Source organism: Acartia tonsa, chromosome 12, assembly GCF_053477335.1.
Source record: "Acartia tonsa isolate MP-2025a chromosome 12, ASM5347733v1, whole genome shotgun sequence".
Taxonomy (NCBI): Eukaryota; Metazoa; Arthropoda; class Copepoda; order Calanoida; family Acartiidae; genus Acartia; species Acartia tonsa.
In genome coordinates this window covers 21,889,898-21,904,697 of record NC_137271.1, presented here as the reverse complement: position 1 = coordinate 21,904,697, position 14,800 = coordinate 21,889,898, and the positions used below count along the sequence as shown (strand labels likewise).

Genomic DNA, 14,800 nt, shown 5'->3' with positions numbered 1-14,800 from the left:
TACTGTTTTCCACTTTAATGATTAACTCGTCGTCCAAGAGCATCAGAGAGAGAGAGAGAGAAAGAGAGAGAGAGAGAGAGAGAGAGAGAGAGAGAGAGAGAGAGAGAGTGAGAGTGAGAGAGAGAGGGATCATTAGGCTGTTTATTACACTAGTCCCCCAAATTTTTACAATAATGTTTTCTTATGCGTTGGCTTCACAACTTTGGGGACTTTTACTGAGTTTTGATTGGTTGGTTTATTAAGTTGAGTGTTCAAACCTTTCACCAACTAACTTTTATCTACAGATAGGATAGTTTTGTGTTTTATCATTGGGGATATATCTCAATTTATCGACAATGGTCTTATCCCTTTAGATTCCTGAATGAAAAGTATTAAAATCTTGCTACTTTACTTACGATATTATAAATACGAGGTTTAGTGATTTTTAAGATAAAATTTCCAATATTTATTTTGCTAATTAACTAAGTATAAGAATTATACAAAAACAACAATACAATAAGTTTACGTATAATACAAAAAATAAAATATAAATCAATTCGTAAAATCAATAATTTTCAAATTAAACATTTTAATAAATATCTGAAATATGCAACAACAAAAAAGAAATATTAATTTTTGGTAATTTTTTAAAGAATCAATACAGGCCTTTTTTTAAAAAAAATAGCTGCAGATCGTTTTTTTTAAAAATAACTTTGAGTTTAAGTCTTAATTGTATTATAAATTTGTATTACGACGATAAAAAACATTATAACAAACATATTTTTTTTGTATTTCGGAGAATACCAAGAAATTGAAAATAGTTGTTTATTGCATCGTTTAATAAAGACAGCTTCTCACGATATTGGAATGAAAAATTATTAGATTAAAACCAGTTTTTTTTTGCTCTGAGGGGCCGAAGTCTCTGACTTACAAAAAATGGTATTAATTTTATTGTATTGTACGTAAAAAAAATTTAAGAAATACAATGCTGTACAATACATGATTATTAAGTATTGCTGAGAACGGGTTCTAATCCAGCGGATATTAATCGGTTTCGAAACAATACTAGAACAGTTATGTTGCTGATCGAACTCTTGAAAAATCAGTTCTGTTCTGGATTAAAAACATCATATCCAAGTGTTTTTAAAACATCCTCGCATTTACTCTCTATCTCCCTAAAAAATTAATTTTGTGAATAACATCCATATAAGCAAACGGTCGAACAAACTAACATGATGAGTTGTAAAGAGTCAAAATTTAAAAGGCAGAATATTAAATGTAAAGTATAAACAAAATTATATATACACTTCTTGCAAATTGCGTAAATACAGGATTCTGTCTAAGGACATACCTACATTTTTAGTAGGGTTGGGCCGGATACTTTTTTGGCCGGATACCGGATACCGGATATCCGGCTGATTTCAAATGCCGGATATCCGGTAACCGGCCGGATATCCGGTAACCGGCCGGATATCCGGCCAACGCCGGATATCCGGCAAATATCCGGTTATCCGGCCAAATTACCGGATATCCGGCCGGATAACCGGCCAAATTACCGGATATCCGGCCGGATAACCGGCCAAATTACCAGATATTAAAGTAGTAAAAAAAAATTTCTTCAGAAATCTTATATAAATTTACATAAAGTTAAACTTATTCAGAAAAAATGTTCTTCTAGCTTCAATAATAAGAAAATTATAGCCATTTAAGATTTTAAAAAGCAGAGATTTTTGGTGTAAAGTGTAAAAAATTATAGGGCCGGATATCCGGCCGGATAGTTTCAATATCCGGTATCCGGCCGGATATTAAATGGCCGGATATCCGGCCGGATATCCGGCCACACCGGATATCCGGCCCAACCCTAATTTTTAGGACTTGATTATGTAGATGACCGATTGAGATATTAATATAGAATTGCTTTGCTTTTTAAATTGTACCTAATTACTTCAGGCATCATCATCTAAAGTTTGAAACCAATAGGACAATCATAAATTGTAGAATTAACGAAAAAGCTGACCAGAACGGATGACGCACCGATCCTAATTATAGAAAAGCTTAGCTTTGCAATAATGAAACCGGGATTAAAACTTTCAAAGTTACAAGGAACATGAATGCAATGAACAATTACCCATCTTGGTAGGACAGGTCAGTTTAAATGTAGATGTTCGCTAAAAGCACGAATCCTCACATCTTTTTTCAGAAGTCTATCAAGAACGAATAAGCCCTTAGGAAATTTCAAATCTTGTTTATAATTTTAAATAGAAAGGAACTTTTGAATTCAAGACTAACTGAATTTAAAATTTGAAAAAATCGTAGGGGGACAAAGTGTCCAACCAATTCAGCCCTGTGACGTCATAAAAATGAGGGAGATGAGAGGAGAAATAGAAAAGAAAAACCCTAAAAAAGTGATTGACAATCCCTTATTTTTATGACGTCAAATGGCTGATTTTTAGAAAAAATGAAAAAAAAAGGAATGTGTGGTAAAGAATAGAAAAACAGTTTTATAAACATATGTATATTGTATGTACGTACATAATACACAGTGCCTTCGAAGGTGCTTTGACTTTTGTGTCAGAACCTAAATTAGGACATAGTGCATTTCATTACCCTAGGTTAGGTAACTTCATTTCACTTTTCAATAAAATCTAAAATGCAGCCGTTTTTGAGAAAATTAGATTTGAAAATTTCAAGTTCAATTTTCATCCCCTAGGAGTTACCGCATAATTATGACAAGAAAAGCAAAGATTATTTATTTAAAATTTTGAACAACTTTGCTTTTATAAAGTCAGTCATAAAACCTCTCTGTATATGATTTATTTAAGGCTGAATTTCCGTGACCTTAGAAAAGCAATTGATAAAAATGGCCATTAATTAACTCACTTCATGGGTGGTTTTATGAAGAACTTTATAAAAGCAAAGTTGTTCAAAATTTTAAGTAATGAATCTTTGCTTTTTTTGTCATGATTATGCGGTAACTCCTAGTGGGTGAAAATTGAACTTGAAATTTTCAAATTTAATTTTCCGAAAAACCGCTGCATTTTAGATTTTATTGAAAAGTGAAATAAAGTAACCTAACCTAGGGTAATGAAATGCACTATGTCCCAATTTAAGTTCTGACACAAAATTCAAAGCACCTTCATTTGCACTGTGAATAAGGAACCCTATTTTTGTCCGTAAATTGCTTACAGACATTCTAATATGTAAACTTACTTTTGCTTTATTAAAAAAGCTTTCTAGAAAAGTGTACTAAATTCAGCCCTGCGTTTTCCAAGATCTTAAGCTTCTGACGAAAAAAACCTTACTACTTCATGATAGGATAGCTTCACAACTACAATTAAATGCAAACCTTATTTTTGGAAGGGGCAAAAGTGTTTTCCAAGAATCTGGATTAAACGTCTCTTTCCTAAAAGTGCTGTAGTACTTCTTCCTAAAATTTTTTAGTATTAAATTTGTATTTATCTTTTTTATTAGGATTTTTTATATTTCTCTCATTTTAATAGTTTTATATGTTTGTTTCCATATTATCTAATATAATGCGCCAAATCCAAGGACGTCCAAGCTTTTGGAAGGGGTCAGGGGAAAAAATTGAAATATTTTTTTTGTGGGGGGGGGGATAACCTTTATATCATAGAGGCAAGGACGTTCAAGATTTTTAATTCGGGGGAGGGAGGGGGGTAAAACAAATTTAAAATGTTGGGGGTGCCTACCTTAGGGGGGGGGGGATCTCTCCTTTACCCCCCCCCCCCCCCTTTAGACGTTCCTGGCAAAATCCTATGAAATATCCCAGGCAAGCCTGTTAGTATCTAATTAGATAAGCCCTATAAGTCTTTTACACACCTACCTCTTTATTTTATAATATCTATCTATCTACCTACCTACCTATCTAAATATCTATATATCTATCTATATATCTATCTATATATCTATCTATCTATCTATTTATCTATATATCTATCTACAGATGCTACTAACCTAGAAGAATTAGAAGCATGAGTATGAGAGTATACAAATTTATCAACTTCTTCTGAATATGGAATCTTAAAAACAAATATAAAATTATAATCATTAGTAGCTAACCTACTATTTAATTCACTTTTTATGTCCATCCATACGTCAGTTAGTCCGTAACGTTATATTCTCGACTGCTATTCAAGAAAAATTGCTGATATTTTTGTGAAGGTACCCTAAACCACATATTATCCAGTATGTATAGTCCATCACTGATGCCAAAAATAGGTATGAAAACATACATATATATACATTACATACAGCATCTTGAAAAGGTTTTGTGATTTTTAAAATAAATATGTCTTTTATGAAAAAAATATTTATTTTTCTATTTAAATTGTTTGGTAAAAGGAAATAAAACCTAATAATATACATTTATTCAATGATTGAAAAAAAAAGGTGGTATAATTTATAAATAAAAAAACATATTTTTTTGTATTTTAACATAAGGAACATTTTACATATGTTTAATATTTTGGTTCAGTCAATGGCAACGCTATTAAAACTTACGTCTAAAAAGGAATAAAGTTCTCTAGCCATCTCATCTGTATTTACTGCTAAATCTTCATACCTAAAAATATTTGGATAGTTTTGTTAACAAAGGGGGTATTTTTTCACAATATTCCTTTAGGTGCAAGCATCCAGTCAAATGCGCTTATTAGGTCAAATTGTTCTTAATTATGCGTTTGGTCATAATTAGGGACAATTTGTCCTAATAAGTGCATCTGACTGGAAGCTTGCACCCAACCTTACGAAATATCTCGAAAAAAATACCCCACTTTTAAACCTTTGAAATTCAGGAAAACCATATTTTAAACCTAAGATTATGTGGGGTTAAATGATTTCTTCTTTTTGGGGGATTAGGGGGTGGGAGGAGTTATACATAAGCATACAAGAAAACTCAACTGGGGAAATACACCTAAAAGATCAAGATTTTTTCTCTGTTTGTTAGTTATAGATGGCATAACTAATTTGACTTTTAAATGTAGTGATTAGACATAAGTTGGAATATTTTTTAGAAATATTTCTATGACTCCAACAAAGCAAATACCAGGTATGATCCAGCAGGTCCTGATCCTCCAGGTTTCTTATAAGTATAGATTATAAAAAAATCAATACCTAACTCTAAAATATCTGTCCGATCCAATTATTTCTTCCAATGCAATATCTTTCTGAAATTAGAGGTCTATTAGGGATCAAGAATTGATCCAGTAGTTATACCCATACAGAGAAACAGACAACCGATCTTTGATACTCCGACCTTTATCAGGATTCCTATCTGTGCTGTGAAATGTTATTAGGTTACTATTGATGAAATGCGTCAGACAGACAGCATTTAGCAATTTGATAAAGTGGGTAACAAATATGAATCCGAAAAACAGCAAAGAATACAATTCACTCTACTGCACTATAGCATATTAATCATTACCCTTAGTCTTGTACACTGATATTCAGGATCTCTTGTTCCTAAGTTTAATTTTCCATCATAAAATTAATTGGAAAAGTATCCACTTTGGCCGTGTGCAAGTTCCGTAAATTTGTGTGAAAAAACTGATATAAATACAAACTACAAATAGCACAAAAATGGTTCTTATATTTCCAAAAACTAGAGTTTATGATAACTCCAACTGTTTCATAGTTCAAATATCATAATGGTAAAAACGTAGACCACTTTCTTTTGGCTGAGAAACAAAAGATCAAGTGTTTCTCAAATAATTTCTTGATAACTAGCTAATGAATGGTACAATAAATTGAAAAAGTTTAGTCATTATGGAAAATTTATTTCCTTTAGCCCAGGTGCCAGGTCTTGAAGACAGAGACCTTATCATTCCACGTGGATCTCTAACCAGATGGATTATCTAGATAGATTGAAGGATAGATATGTTGATAGACAGAAAGAAAGATAGTTTTAAATAAAATTAGAGAATTACAAAAATTGCGGAAAAATATTTTAGCGAAAAAACTTTTAAAAAGTAGAAAAAATAAATTTGTTTTGTCACCACTAAAAAAGACATAACAAGAATAATAAAAGTGGTGTTATTAATCTACCATAAACACTGAGGTACTGTAATAGCTTCGACTCTAATGACACCCTAGTATGGTCCTAGGACAAACGTCGGAGTGGACAAACGAAGGAGTGGACACTTAACCTAACCTATTTTAAGCCATATTTCAGGTATTTTTAATGCCTAACCCCATTTGGGGGCTTATTTATATGTTAATATTTCAACCTAACTTAACCTGTATAGAAATACTTACTTAAATTAATATTTTAACACTCTGACGTTTGGGACTCCTGCGTTTGTTCTGTATACTATAAAATCGTTATTTAACATTTCTTAGGAAAGTAGTCAGTCAGTGTATCAGTAAGGAAAGTGGATACTCATAGAGATGCATCGCATCTAAAACCAGACCAATAAAACATGAAGTGCAGCTACTCTACAATTGATATATGTATTACCTTAAAATCTTTGTCATGTATCCAGGAGTCCAGAGCTTCACCGTGCAACCGAATCGCTTTAATCACCAACATTAAAAAGTTAAAATAAATATTTGATTTATATAAAGGATAGCATGAGCTATATGTAACTCTGCCCACAGGACGGGGACCCTGACTGTTTTTTGTATAGGGTCTTTAAAATCAGATATAGAGGTGGAAATATTAAGACAGCCGCGTACATATACACAGAAAGTAATTTGCTAGCAGACAAAAAGGGTCTCGACCACCTAGGGCACGTAGTTGTGTGGATTATTCTTTATTTAGATATATAATAATAAAGCCAAATATAAATGTAAAATCAATACAAATTTATTTTTTAGGATGTAAAGACTGACATAAATATTACTACTTAGCCTCAAATAATCTATGAGGACAGGATACACTATATTTATGAACCGCATCTTGCTTAATGATGTGAATGATTTTATGGACAAACTAATTTTTACCTTTATTTTAGAATTATGACATTGTGCCTTTCCTCTAACTATTTTTCTAAAATTAAAACAGTTTGGTGGAATTTTTTCTTTTCAAGGCTCGGTATATATTAATATTAATACTATTTTTGTGCCATTTGTAGCTTGTTGGAACATTTTACCACGTAGCTCCTATACTGTACATAGCACAGAAATGACTCCAAAAACTAAAGTTTATGATTCTAACAGTATGTACCACATTTTCTACTATTAACACAAGCCGCGCAGTTTAAATTAAACATAATATACGTATTTTTGCACACCTTTTAAATTGGCCATGGTCCATAAATATTAAGAAAATAAGGCACTTTGGAAAAACCGGTTTTTAAGGCATAGTTTGTTGAAAACTTTGAAACATTTTTTTCTGGTACAAAATGTTTGTTGTATTATTAAAAAAATCTATAAGCCTCATTTAAGCATTTACTTCACTTCATTTCGTCAGTATATGATCATACTCTATATCCATTTCTGTAACTTACTTTGGAATTTTTCCTTGACAGTTAAAAATATCTGTCACCACTCTTTCCACAAAGGGAATTGACACGTTACCATTCTGAAAAAGAAAGAAAATGCCTCTACATCCCTTTCCTCTCAAAATATGACAATTATTAGAAAAGTTGTGCCCTTAAAGTAAGAAAAATGGAACTAAAAAAACTTATTTCTTTGTACACGGCATGCTGCAATTGTTACTATTAAGGAAAATAAAAGGAAAACAACAATATTAAGCTTTTCCTCAGCACTCTATTTTTAACAGCAGCCGAGAAAATCTTATTTTAATATTTTCCCTAAACCATTACGGACGGACAGACGGACAGATGATGTAAATTATATAGATTTGCTTCAATAATGAAATATGATATAGATTTTATATTGGTGTACATCTTTGGATTTTTGTTTTTCTATTTGTTTTGACTAACCTCTAGAACTGCTCGTTCAATACCGACTTGCTCCACCCTGACGTTCATAGAAAACAAATTATCTGCTTATAATTAATACCATTAGAAAAACAAAAGAATCAATCAAACTTTTTGAATTGCATTGTTTAATTACAAGTATTACACTCACTCCCTCATTGCCACTATCAAGGAGAACTACGCCAGCTTGCACGGGTATATTTTGACCTGGACCTGCCGGCGGTTGAGGAGGCGGGTAGAGGCGGTGATTTAGGTTGGCGGCCATTTTTAAAAATAATCTAATAGTCATATACCTATTCTGCCTCTCAGTTTTGAAAATTCAATAAAATCTTTAAAATTGACGATTTTATGTTCATTTGTTTAAAAATTAGAATTTGTCCGGATTTATGTGCCGCACTCTGTAATTGTTTAATTATGCAATTTATAACATTTTTAGTAATATTTATGTTAACATAATAAAATCATCAACGCTCATTAGAGTTTTAGTTTACTATTCCTGACATTGTAGAAAGGTTCATACACATAGAAAGCTTCCCTGCTGGCACTAAGTAGCTCCCCAGTAAAGGAAGAACCTGATCTAGAAATTGATAGATAGATAGATAGATAGATAGATAGATAGATAGATAGATAGATAGATATATATATATATAGATAGATAGATAGATAGATAGATAGATAGATAGATAGATAGATAGATAGATAGATAGATAGATAGATAGATAGATAGATAGATAGATAGATAGATAGATAGATAGATAGATAGATAGATAGATAGATAGATAGATAGATAGATAGATAGATAGATAGATAGATAGATAGATAGATAGATAGATAGATAGATAGATAGATAGATAGATAGATAGATAGATAGATAGATAGATAGATAGATAGATAGATAGATAGATAGATAGATAGATAGATAGATAGATAGATAGATAGATAGATAGATAGATAGATAGATAGATAGATAGATAGAAAGATAGATAGATAGCCCTACCCCCCTCCCCCAACACCCTACCAAATAGAAGCTTAAAATAGGAACAGATAGACAGACACACTAAAGTTATAAGGCAGCCGCGCTACTGCAATCTATTACCTTGCATATGCTAGTATTAAAACATTTACATTATGTGAAACTCTATTAAGACTGCCGCTACTCATATCTAAATAACAACAAGATAATCATGTCCATATGAAATATCGTAGTATAGACAGGTTTCCGTGGATATTAAAGTTAAACAAGATAAAAACCAGTTTTCTTAGCCACGAAAAGCCAAAGGCCCGTCCTAACAAAACTGGAATTTAATTTATGATTCTTATATTAATATTCGTGGAAAGTTGTCTCTAATTCGATGCTATACACTCTTACACGCCCCGTAAAACTAAAAACTATCACAATTGATGTTTTATTACTTGGATTTTACACCAAATTTTGAAGTTATCTAATAAAGTGAAACTTGCAGCAGGCTAAAATAACGATTCCCTCTTCCATCCACATCCCCTCTGCTCCTACTAAATAATCAAACTGACCAATAAACGAAATCCATGCTATGACGACAATTTTTCCCTGTCATGATATCCACGAATATCTTATATCCATTATCAGTACCCTTATATTTGATTTATAGTTTGACTGACCTGAGTTATCTAATTGCAAAAGTATTTTTGTACCATAATAGCAAACTATCATTGTTGTTATCAAGAAGGTTAAATTCCTAAAAAAAATATCTTTGTAAGACTAGCTCTTTCGCGCAAAGTGCCTAGCAAACACACAAACCCCATCCCTAACATTTTTTACCTAAAAAATAGAATAGGGGGTAGTTTATGTATTTTAATACTGCGAGGGCTCTAACCATGCGGAGCTACCCTGTACCTAATAAAACCTAACCTAGGGTGTTTGGCTACCCCTATGAAGTATGTGTAATTTTCCTTTTCACACAGTAGCTATATTTTTGTCAGTGCATCGCAGTCAAACTTTATTGTAACAAGAATCGATATAATTACTTGAATAATGCACTAGAATATTCACACCCTTTACCCAACCCCTCTCCTCCTGAGAAAAAACTGACCAATAAATGAGGTTCATGATAACAACATGAATGTACATCAAATTTTCCCCTATCAATATATCCAAGTATAACCTATGTCCAGAGGTGGATTCTTAAAAAAAATTTCCCCACTAATCGCTTAGTGGGGCAAAATTGTTTTCGTGAAAAATCCACCAAAATCACATTAAAAATCTACAAAAATTAAACAAATGTAAAGAAGGGTTATGAACATAAGATTTTATTTAATTTTTGTAGATTTTTTATGTGTTTTTGGTGGATTTTTCACGAAAAAATTTTGCCCCACTGAGCGATTAGTAGGGCAAATTTTTTTAAGAATCCACCTCAGGATTATTACCTTCTGTTGATCACTTTTGGCCACATTGGAGCAAATCAATTTTAATTTTAGTTAGAAAATTCACAACTTTGAGGCGCTTTTTAATTCTTTAATTTCCTCCCAATTTTAGTTGAATCACCTTGATTTTATGTCTTTGAAACTTTTTTATCATTCATAAACTTTTTTAAAATTTGTATGTTTCATTGAATGTAAATTTTAATTTTAAATACATTTACATTTAAAATTACATTAGATTTTATTTTGGTGTCATAAAATTCGTAATGCAACGTAAACTGATTTCTTAGTAATTAACAATTAATAAGCAGGAATAAAGTAAGTCAAAATTGACTTTAAATATTTTGAATTTTTATTTAACCTATACAAATTTAAAAAAAATAAGAAACTCAAATACCGAATAAAGCGTTACATAATTATTACACTTTTCTAGGATTCGAACCATATGTCATAGGGTGTCAACATCCAATTGAATTTGTGATGGACTGCTATCCTATTTTCATCGCCTTCAAGAAAAACACATAATTGATAAAAATGCTGTGCACGCCACTGTTTTGAATCCGAACCAAAAATAGTATAATATATAATCTTTAACAAGGATGGCAACATCCATAAAAGCGAAGCACTAAAACGGTAGGACAAACGGACATTAACACTTGTATAGTGTCTAAACTGAATCATCAGAATATAAAAGTATAACAGTCGAAGCAAAATTGTAAGTAAATTTGTTAAAAAACTGCTTGATACAGGATAATGTTTATGGACATACTTACGTTTTAAGGGCTTGATTATAGAGTTCCTTCGCTTATAATATTGATCTTTGTTGTCCCAGGAATCAATATACCAAAAATCAGATCAAACGGATAATTAGATCACATAAAAATTTGTTGTTCAAAAAGTAGAAAAATCAACATGTTTAAAATGGACATACGGACATTCTGGTTATGATTATAGAGTTGCTACGCTTTCTAAATCGTAACTAACTACAACAGGAATCATCATGCAAAGTTTGAAATCGATAGGACAATTTTAACATGCCTAAATTAACGAATAAAAGCTAGCTATCTCGGACGGACGTACGGCATAATTAGCGAACATTCAGTATGAATTTGAAACCGATTAATATCTGCTGGATTAGAACCGGTTCTCAGCCATGGTGAAAAATCGTGTAAAGCAATACAGACAATTTTCCACGAATATTAAAAAAAAATATCAAAAAAATAATCCTAGTTCTAATTTCTCGGGCATTTGGATCCTTGGGCTTACAATTCAGGATTTAAATTTATCATTTTCATTCTAATATCCTCGGAAAGCTGTCTATAATACGATAATAACTATTCTGAGACTGAGATTCTAACTAATATAGCATTTATTTTAATATCATTTAAATAATTTTGAATTTTATTAATTGTCCATTTATTCGTGAAGACACATATGTATTAAATTGATAGCCACCTGTTTTTAAAAGAAAAGCTTTTCTATAATTAGGGTAGGTCCGTCCATATATCTGCTCGAAACGGATAGCTCTTTTCGTTATTTTAGACATGTTAGAATTGTCCTATCAATTTCCATCTTTGTACGATGATTCCTATAATAGTTAGGTACAATTTAGTAAGCGTAGCAACTTTATAATTGTTACCAAAAAGTCCGTACGTCCATGTTAAAATGTGCTGATTTTAGACTATTTGACAACTACTTTTGTATGATTTTATTATTCTATTTATTTGATTTTTGTAATGATTTATCCTAGGACAACAAGGTAAAATATTATAAGCGAAGCATCTCTATAATTAAATCATAAAAATGAAAGTATGTCCTAATATAGTATCCTGTATTTTCGCAATTTTACAATAACTTTAAACACAATTTTGTTTATAGATTAATGTTCTGCTCATTAATGTCTGAAATTCTACAAAATAATTGTTCGTCCTTCCTGTTTTCATAGCTTCGCTTTTATGCATTTTTTTCATCCGTGTTATACTTGAACAGATATAGATATTAGGAAAAACTATTAGTTTTATGTGTACAAATGTATTTTAGCTAAGAAACAGTTTTTTTTATCTCGCCGTATTATAGACAGCTTTCCGTGGATATTTAAAGTTTTAAATTATAGGATTATAAATGGTATTAGTTTCATGATTTTTATATAACATTCGTTGAAAATTGTCTGCAATTCGACGCTATACATGATTTTTCAGTTTGGCTGATAACCGGTTATATTCCATCTGATATACTGATGTACGAACAATAAAGGAAATCAATATTCCTCAAAGTGGGTTCCCTTTTTTCAGAGGCAAATTAGTCTTTCGTGCCATACTACACAAAATGAATTAATAGCCTTAAAAGACTTTGCCATCAAGGACGTCCAAGTTTCACCTCCCTCCCCCCTCACTCATAAAAATTTTGGCGAGTATTACCAGAGATACTATAGAACCTATTGGGCACTGCTTTACTGGAAATATGCCTAATCCTATATAGCTATTTTCCTTATTGGTGGGACATAAAAAGCCTCCATTTAAAATGATTTTCTTCCTTTATTTTTAAAATAAAAATAGATGCAAAGGCCCTGGAGGCTACGAACGAAGCCACTAATTGTAAAAATGGTGTATTGGTTTAAACTTGTATCAATGGGTGTATAATTACTAGGATCTTACACCAGAATTTCATGGTCTCTAATAAAGCGAAACACGATATGGGCAAAAATAAACATCATCTCCCCTCCTACTGGATGAACAAACTGACCAATAAAAAAGTTCCATCTTTATAACCTATTTTGATGACATTTTTTACCAGTTATAATATCCACACCACATATATCATATATCCATTCTTGAATCATAATCAAAGTCTGATATCAAAGCAGTGAAATTGACCACCACTATTCAAAAATACACTTATTGTAAGTCTAATTCATTAGGAAGGAAGGGTGCATTGGGCTATTAATACAATAGTCCCCAAAGTTTTATGATAACGTTTTTTAATTGTTTGACTTTGAGGATTTTTATTAAATTGGTTAGTTGATTGAGTTGAATGTTCAAACTTTCTTATATCATACCTATATGTTATTGAAATCATCAAGCACAGTTTAGAATTGATAGGACAATTCTAACATGTCTAAATAACGAAAAGAGCTAACCGTTACCTAACCATTACGGAAGGATGGACGGATTCTAATTATAGAAATGCTTTGCTTTAAATAAACGTTTTAGGTTTAATATAATATTTATTTCAACTACATTTATTAAAACAATCATATTTTTATATTATATTTCATTATAAAAAGTTAAAACATACATATTGACTTATTCATATTAATGCCAATTTCAATAAAAATTATAAAATATTTTAAAATTTAGATTAAACAATATTTTAAAAAAAATAACAATATTTTTATAGTCTAACCTCAAACTTATATTTAAAACATATTATTTTATTTTGACTATTTTTACTGGGAAAGATTAAATTAAGTTTCTGGCTAATTTTTATAAGTAGCAAGCTACTATGTAATTAACTAATATCTGTATGTTTATATATTTTTAAGATTTGTCATTAGAACTAGGATTTCATTTCCCGATGTGAGAAAATTTTCTACTTGTCTCATATTTTTCACTATTCCAATCTAAAAATGAAATATAATGTTAAATTTAGTAAGTATGACAAATATAAGAGTATCAAAACACAAATTTCAATTAATGAATGTAGAATATTATGACAGAGGAAAAATCGTAGATATAGTTACTTCCCCTGTCATTTATTGTTCAATTCGTTCATCCAGTAAAAAGGGTAAAGGTAAAGGGGGTGGATCGTTATTTAAGCCTGCTACAAGTTTCACTTTATTAGAGACAAAGTGAGTTTCGGAGTGGCCTAGAAAGATTTTAGAACATTTATTTGTCTTAAGGGTAAAAAAAACTTAAGGAAATAGTAAATAATTATTATTTGTTTAGTACGGGGTAGCACTCACCCGACAAAGTAACTGTTTTTTTCGAAAATGTCTTTTTTAGGATGGGTCGATTTTGGACATTTAATTTAATTTTCCTGCTTAGGTCTCAGATAAAAATGTCCGATCTCGACCCACCCTAATGTTTATAAAGAAACTCAACTATACCTTATCTTTGATAACAGTTCTATAGGTTTCTAAATCTCTTTCTGATAAATAATTCTTCAGAAACGCCTTTACACAGTTGTTCATCAATTTAGTTTTTTTGCAATATTGAACTGTTAATCCTATTATATAAAGTATATATATAAAAACAGGTAATTTTTTAAATTAATTAATTGATGGAATACAATTGTTTCACTATTAAATAGATCATCAGTTCCAATTAAGATGTATAAAATAAGAGTTAAAAAAATGTATGTCCTTGCATTTTGAATCCTTTTGTAAGCTTTATTTAATCTGTTGTGAAAGATCTCGCTAACCAATGAACCGATATGGTTCTCTTTATAGTGAAACTATAGGTGTAGGGAATATTTACTCCCTCCAAATAAAAGATGACACCCCTCCCCCCCACTTATTCTTTTTAAAACTC

General features: G+C 31.0%; 2 protein-coding genes and 3 long non-coding RNA genes across 5 annotated transcripts in view; 1 reads left to right on the top strand and 4 right to left on the bottom strand.

The window, feature by feature from the left end:
* LOC145334352 (chloride intracellular channel Clic-like) overlaps positions 1 to 14,800 on the top strand; it is a 426,064-nt gene that overhangs the window by 146,664 nt on the left and 264,600 nt on the right. The gene's annotated exons all lie outside the window — the stretch shown is intronic.
* Positions 982 to 5,495, bottom strand: LOC145334729 (carbohydrate sulfotransferase 3-like). Its single transcript, XM_080180317.1, has 6 exons — positions 5,417 to 5,495; positions 5,107 to 5,159; positions 4,498 to 4,558; positions 3,952 to 4,016; positions 3,326 to 3,406; positions 982 to 1,154 (listed from the first exon to the last, which is right to left on the bottom strand). The coding sequence occupies exons 3-6, from the start codon at positions 4,525 to 4,527 to the stop codon at positions 1,082 to 1,084; spliced, it is 249 nt and encodes an 82-aa protein (XP_080036443.1). The 5' UTR covers positions 4,528 to 4,558; positions 5,107 to 5,159; positions 5,417 to 5,495; the 3' UTR covers positions 982 to 1,081.
* On the bottom strand, positions 6,932 to 7,922 carry LOC145334489 (uncharacterized). The gene is made up of 3 exons (XR_013884834.1): positions 7,878 to 7,922; positions 7,440 to 7,513; positions 6,932 to 6,979 (listed from the first exon to the last, which is right to left on the bottom strand). It is a non-coding gene; the product is annotated as an uncharacterized LOC145334489 (long non-coding RNA).
* Positions 8,370 to 10,444, bottom strand: LOC145333709 (uncharacterized). The gene is made up of 4 exons (XR_013884583.1): positions 10,278 to 10,444; positions 9,513 to 9,589; positions 8,971 to 9,037; positions 8,370 to 8,451 (listed from the first exon to the last, which is right to left on the bottom strand). It is a non-coding gene; the product is annotated as an uncharacterized LOC145333709 (long non-coding RNA).
* Positions 13,475 to 14,462, bottom strand: LOC145333059 (uncharacterized). Its single transcript, XR_013884431.1, has 2 exons — positions 14,377 to 14,462; positions 13,475 to 13,890 (listed from the first exon to the last, which is right to left on the bottom strand). It is a non-coding gene; the product is annotated as an uncharacterized LOC145333059 (long non-coding RNA).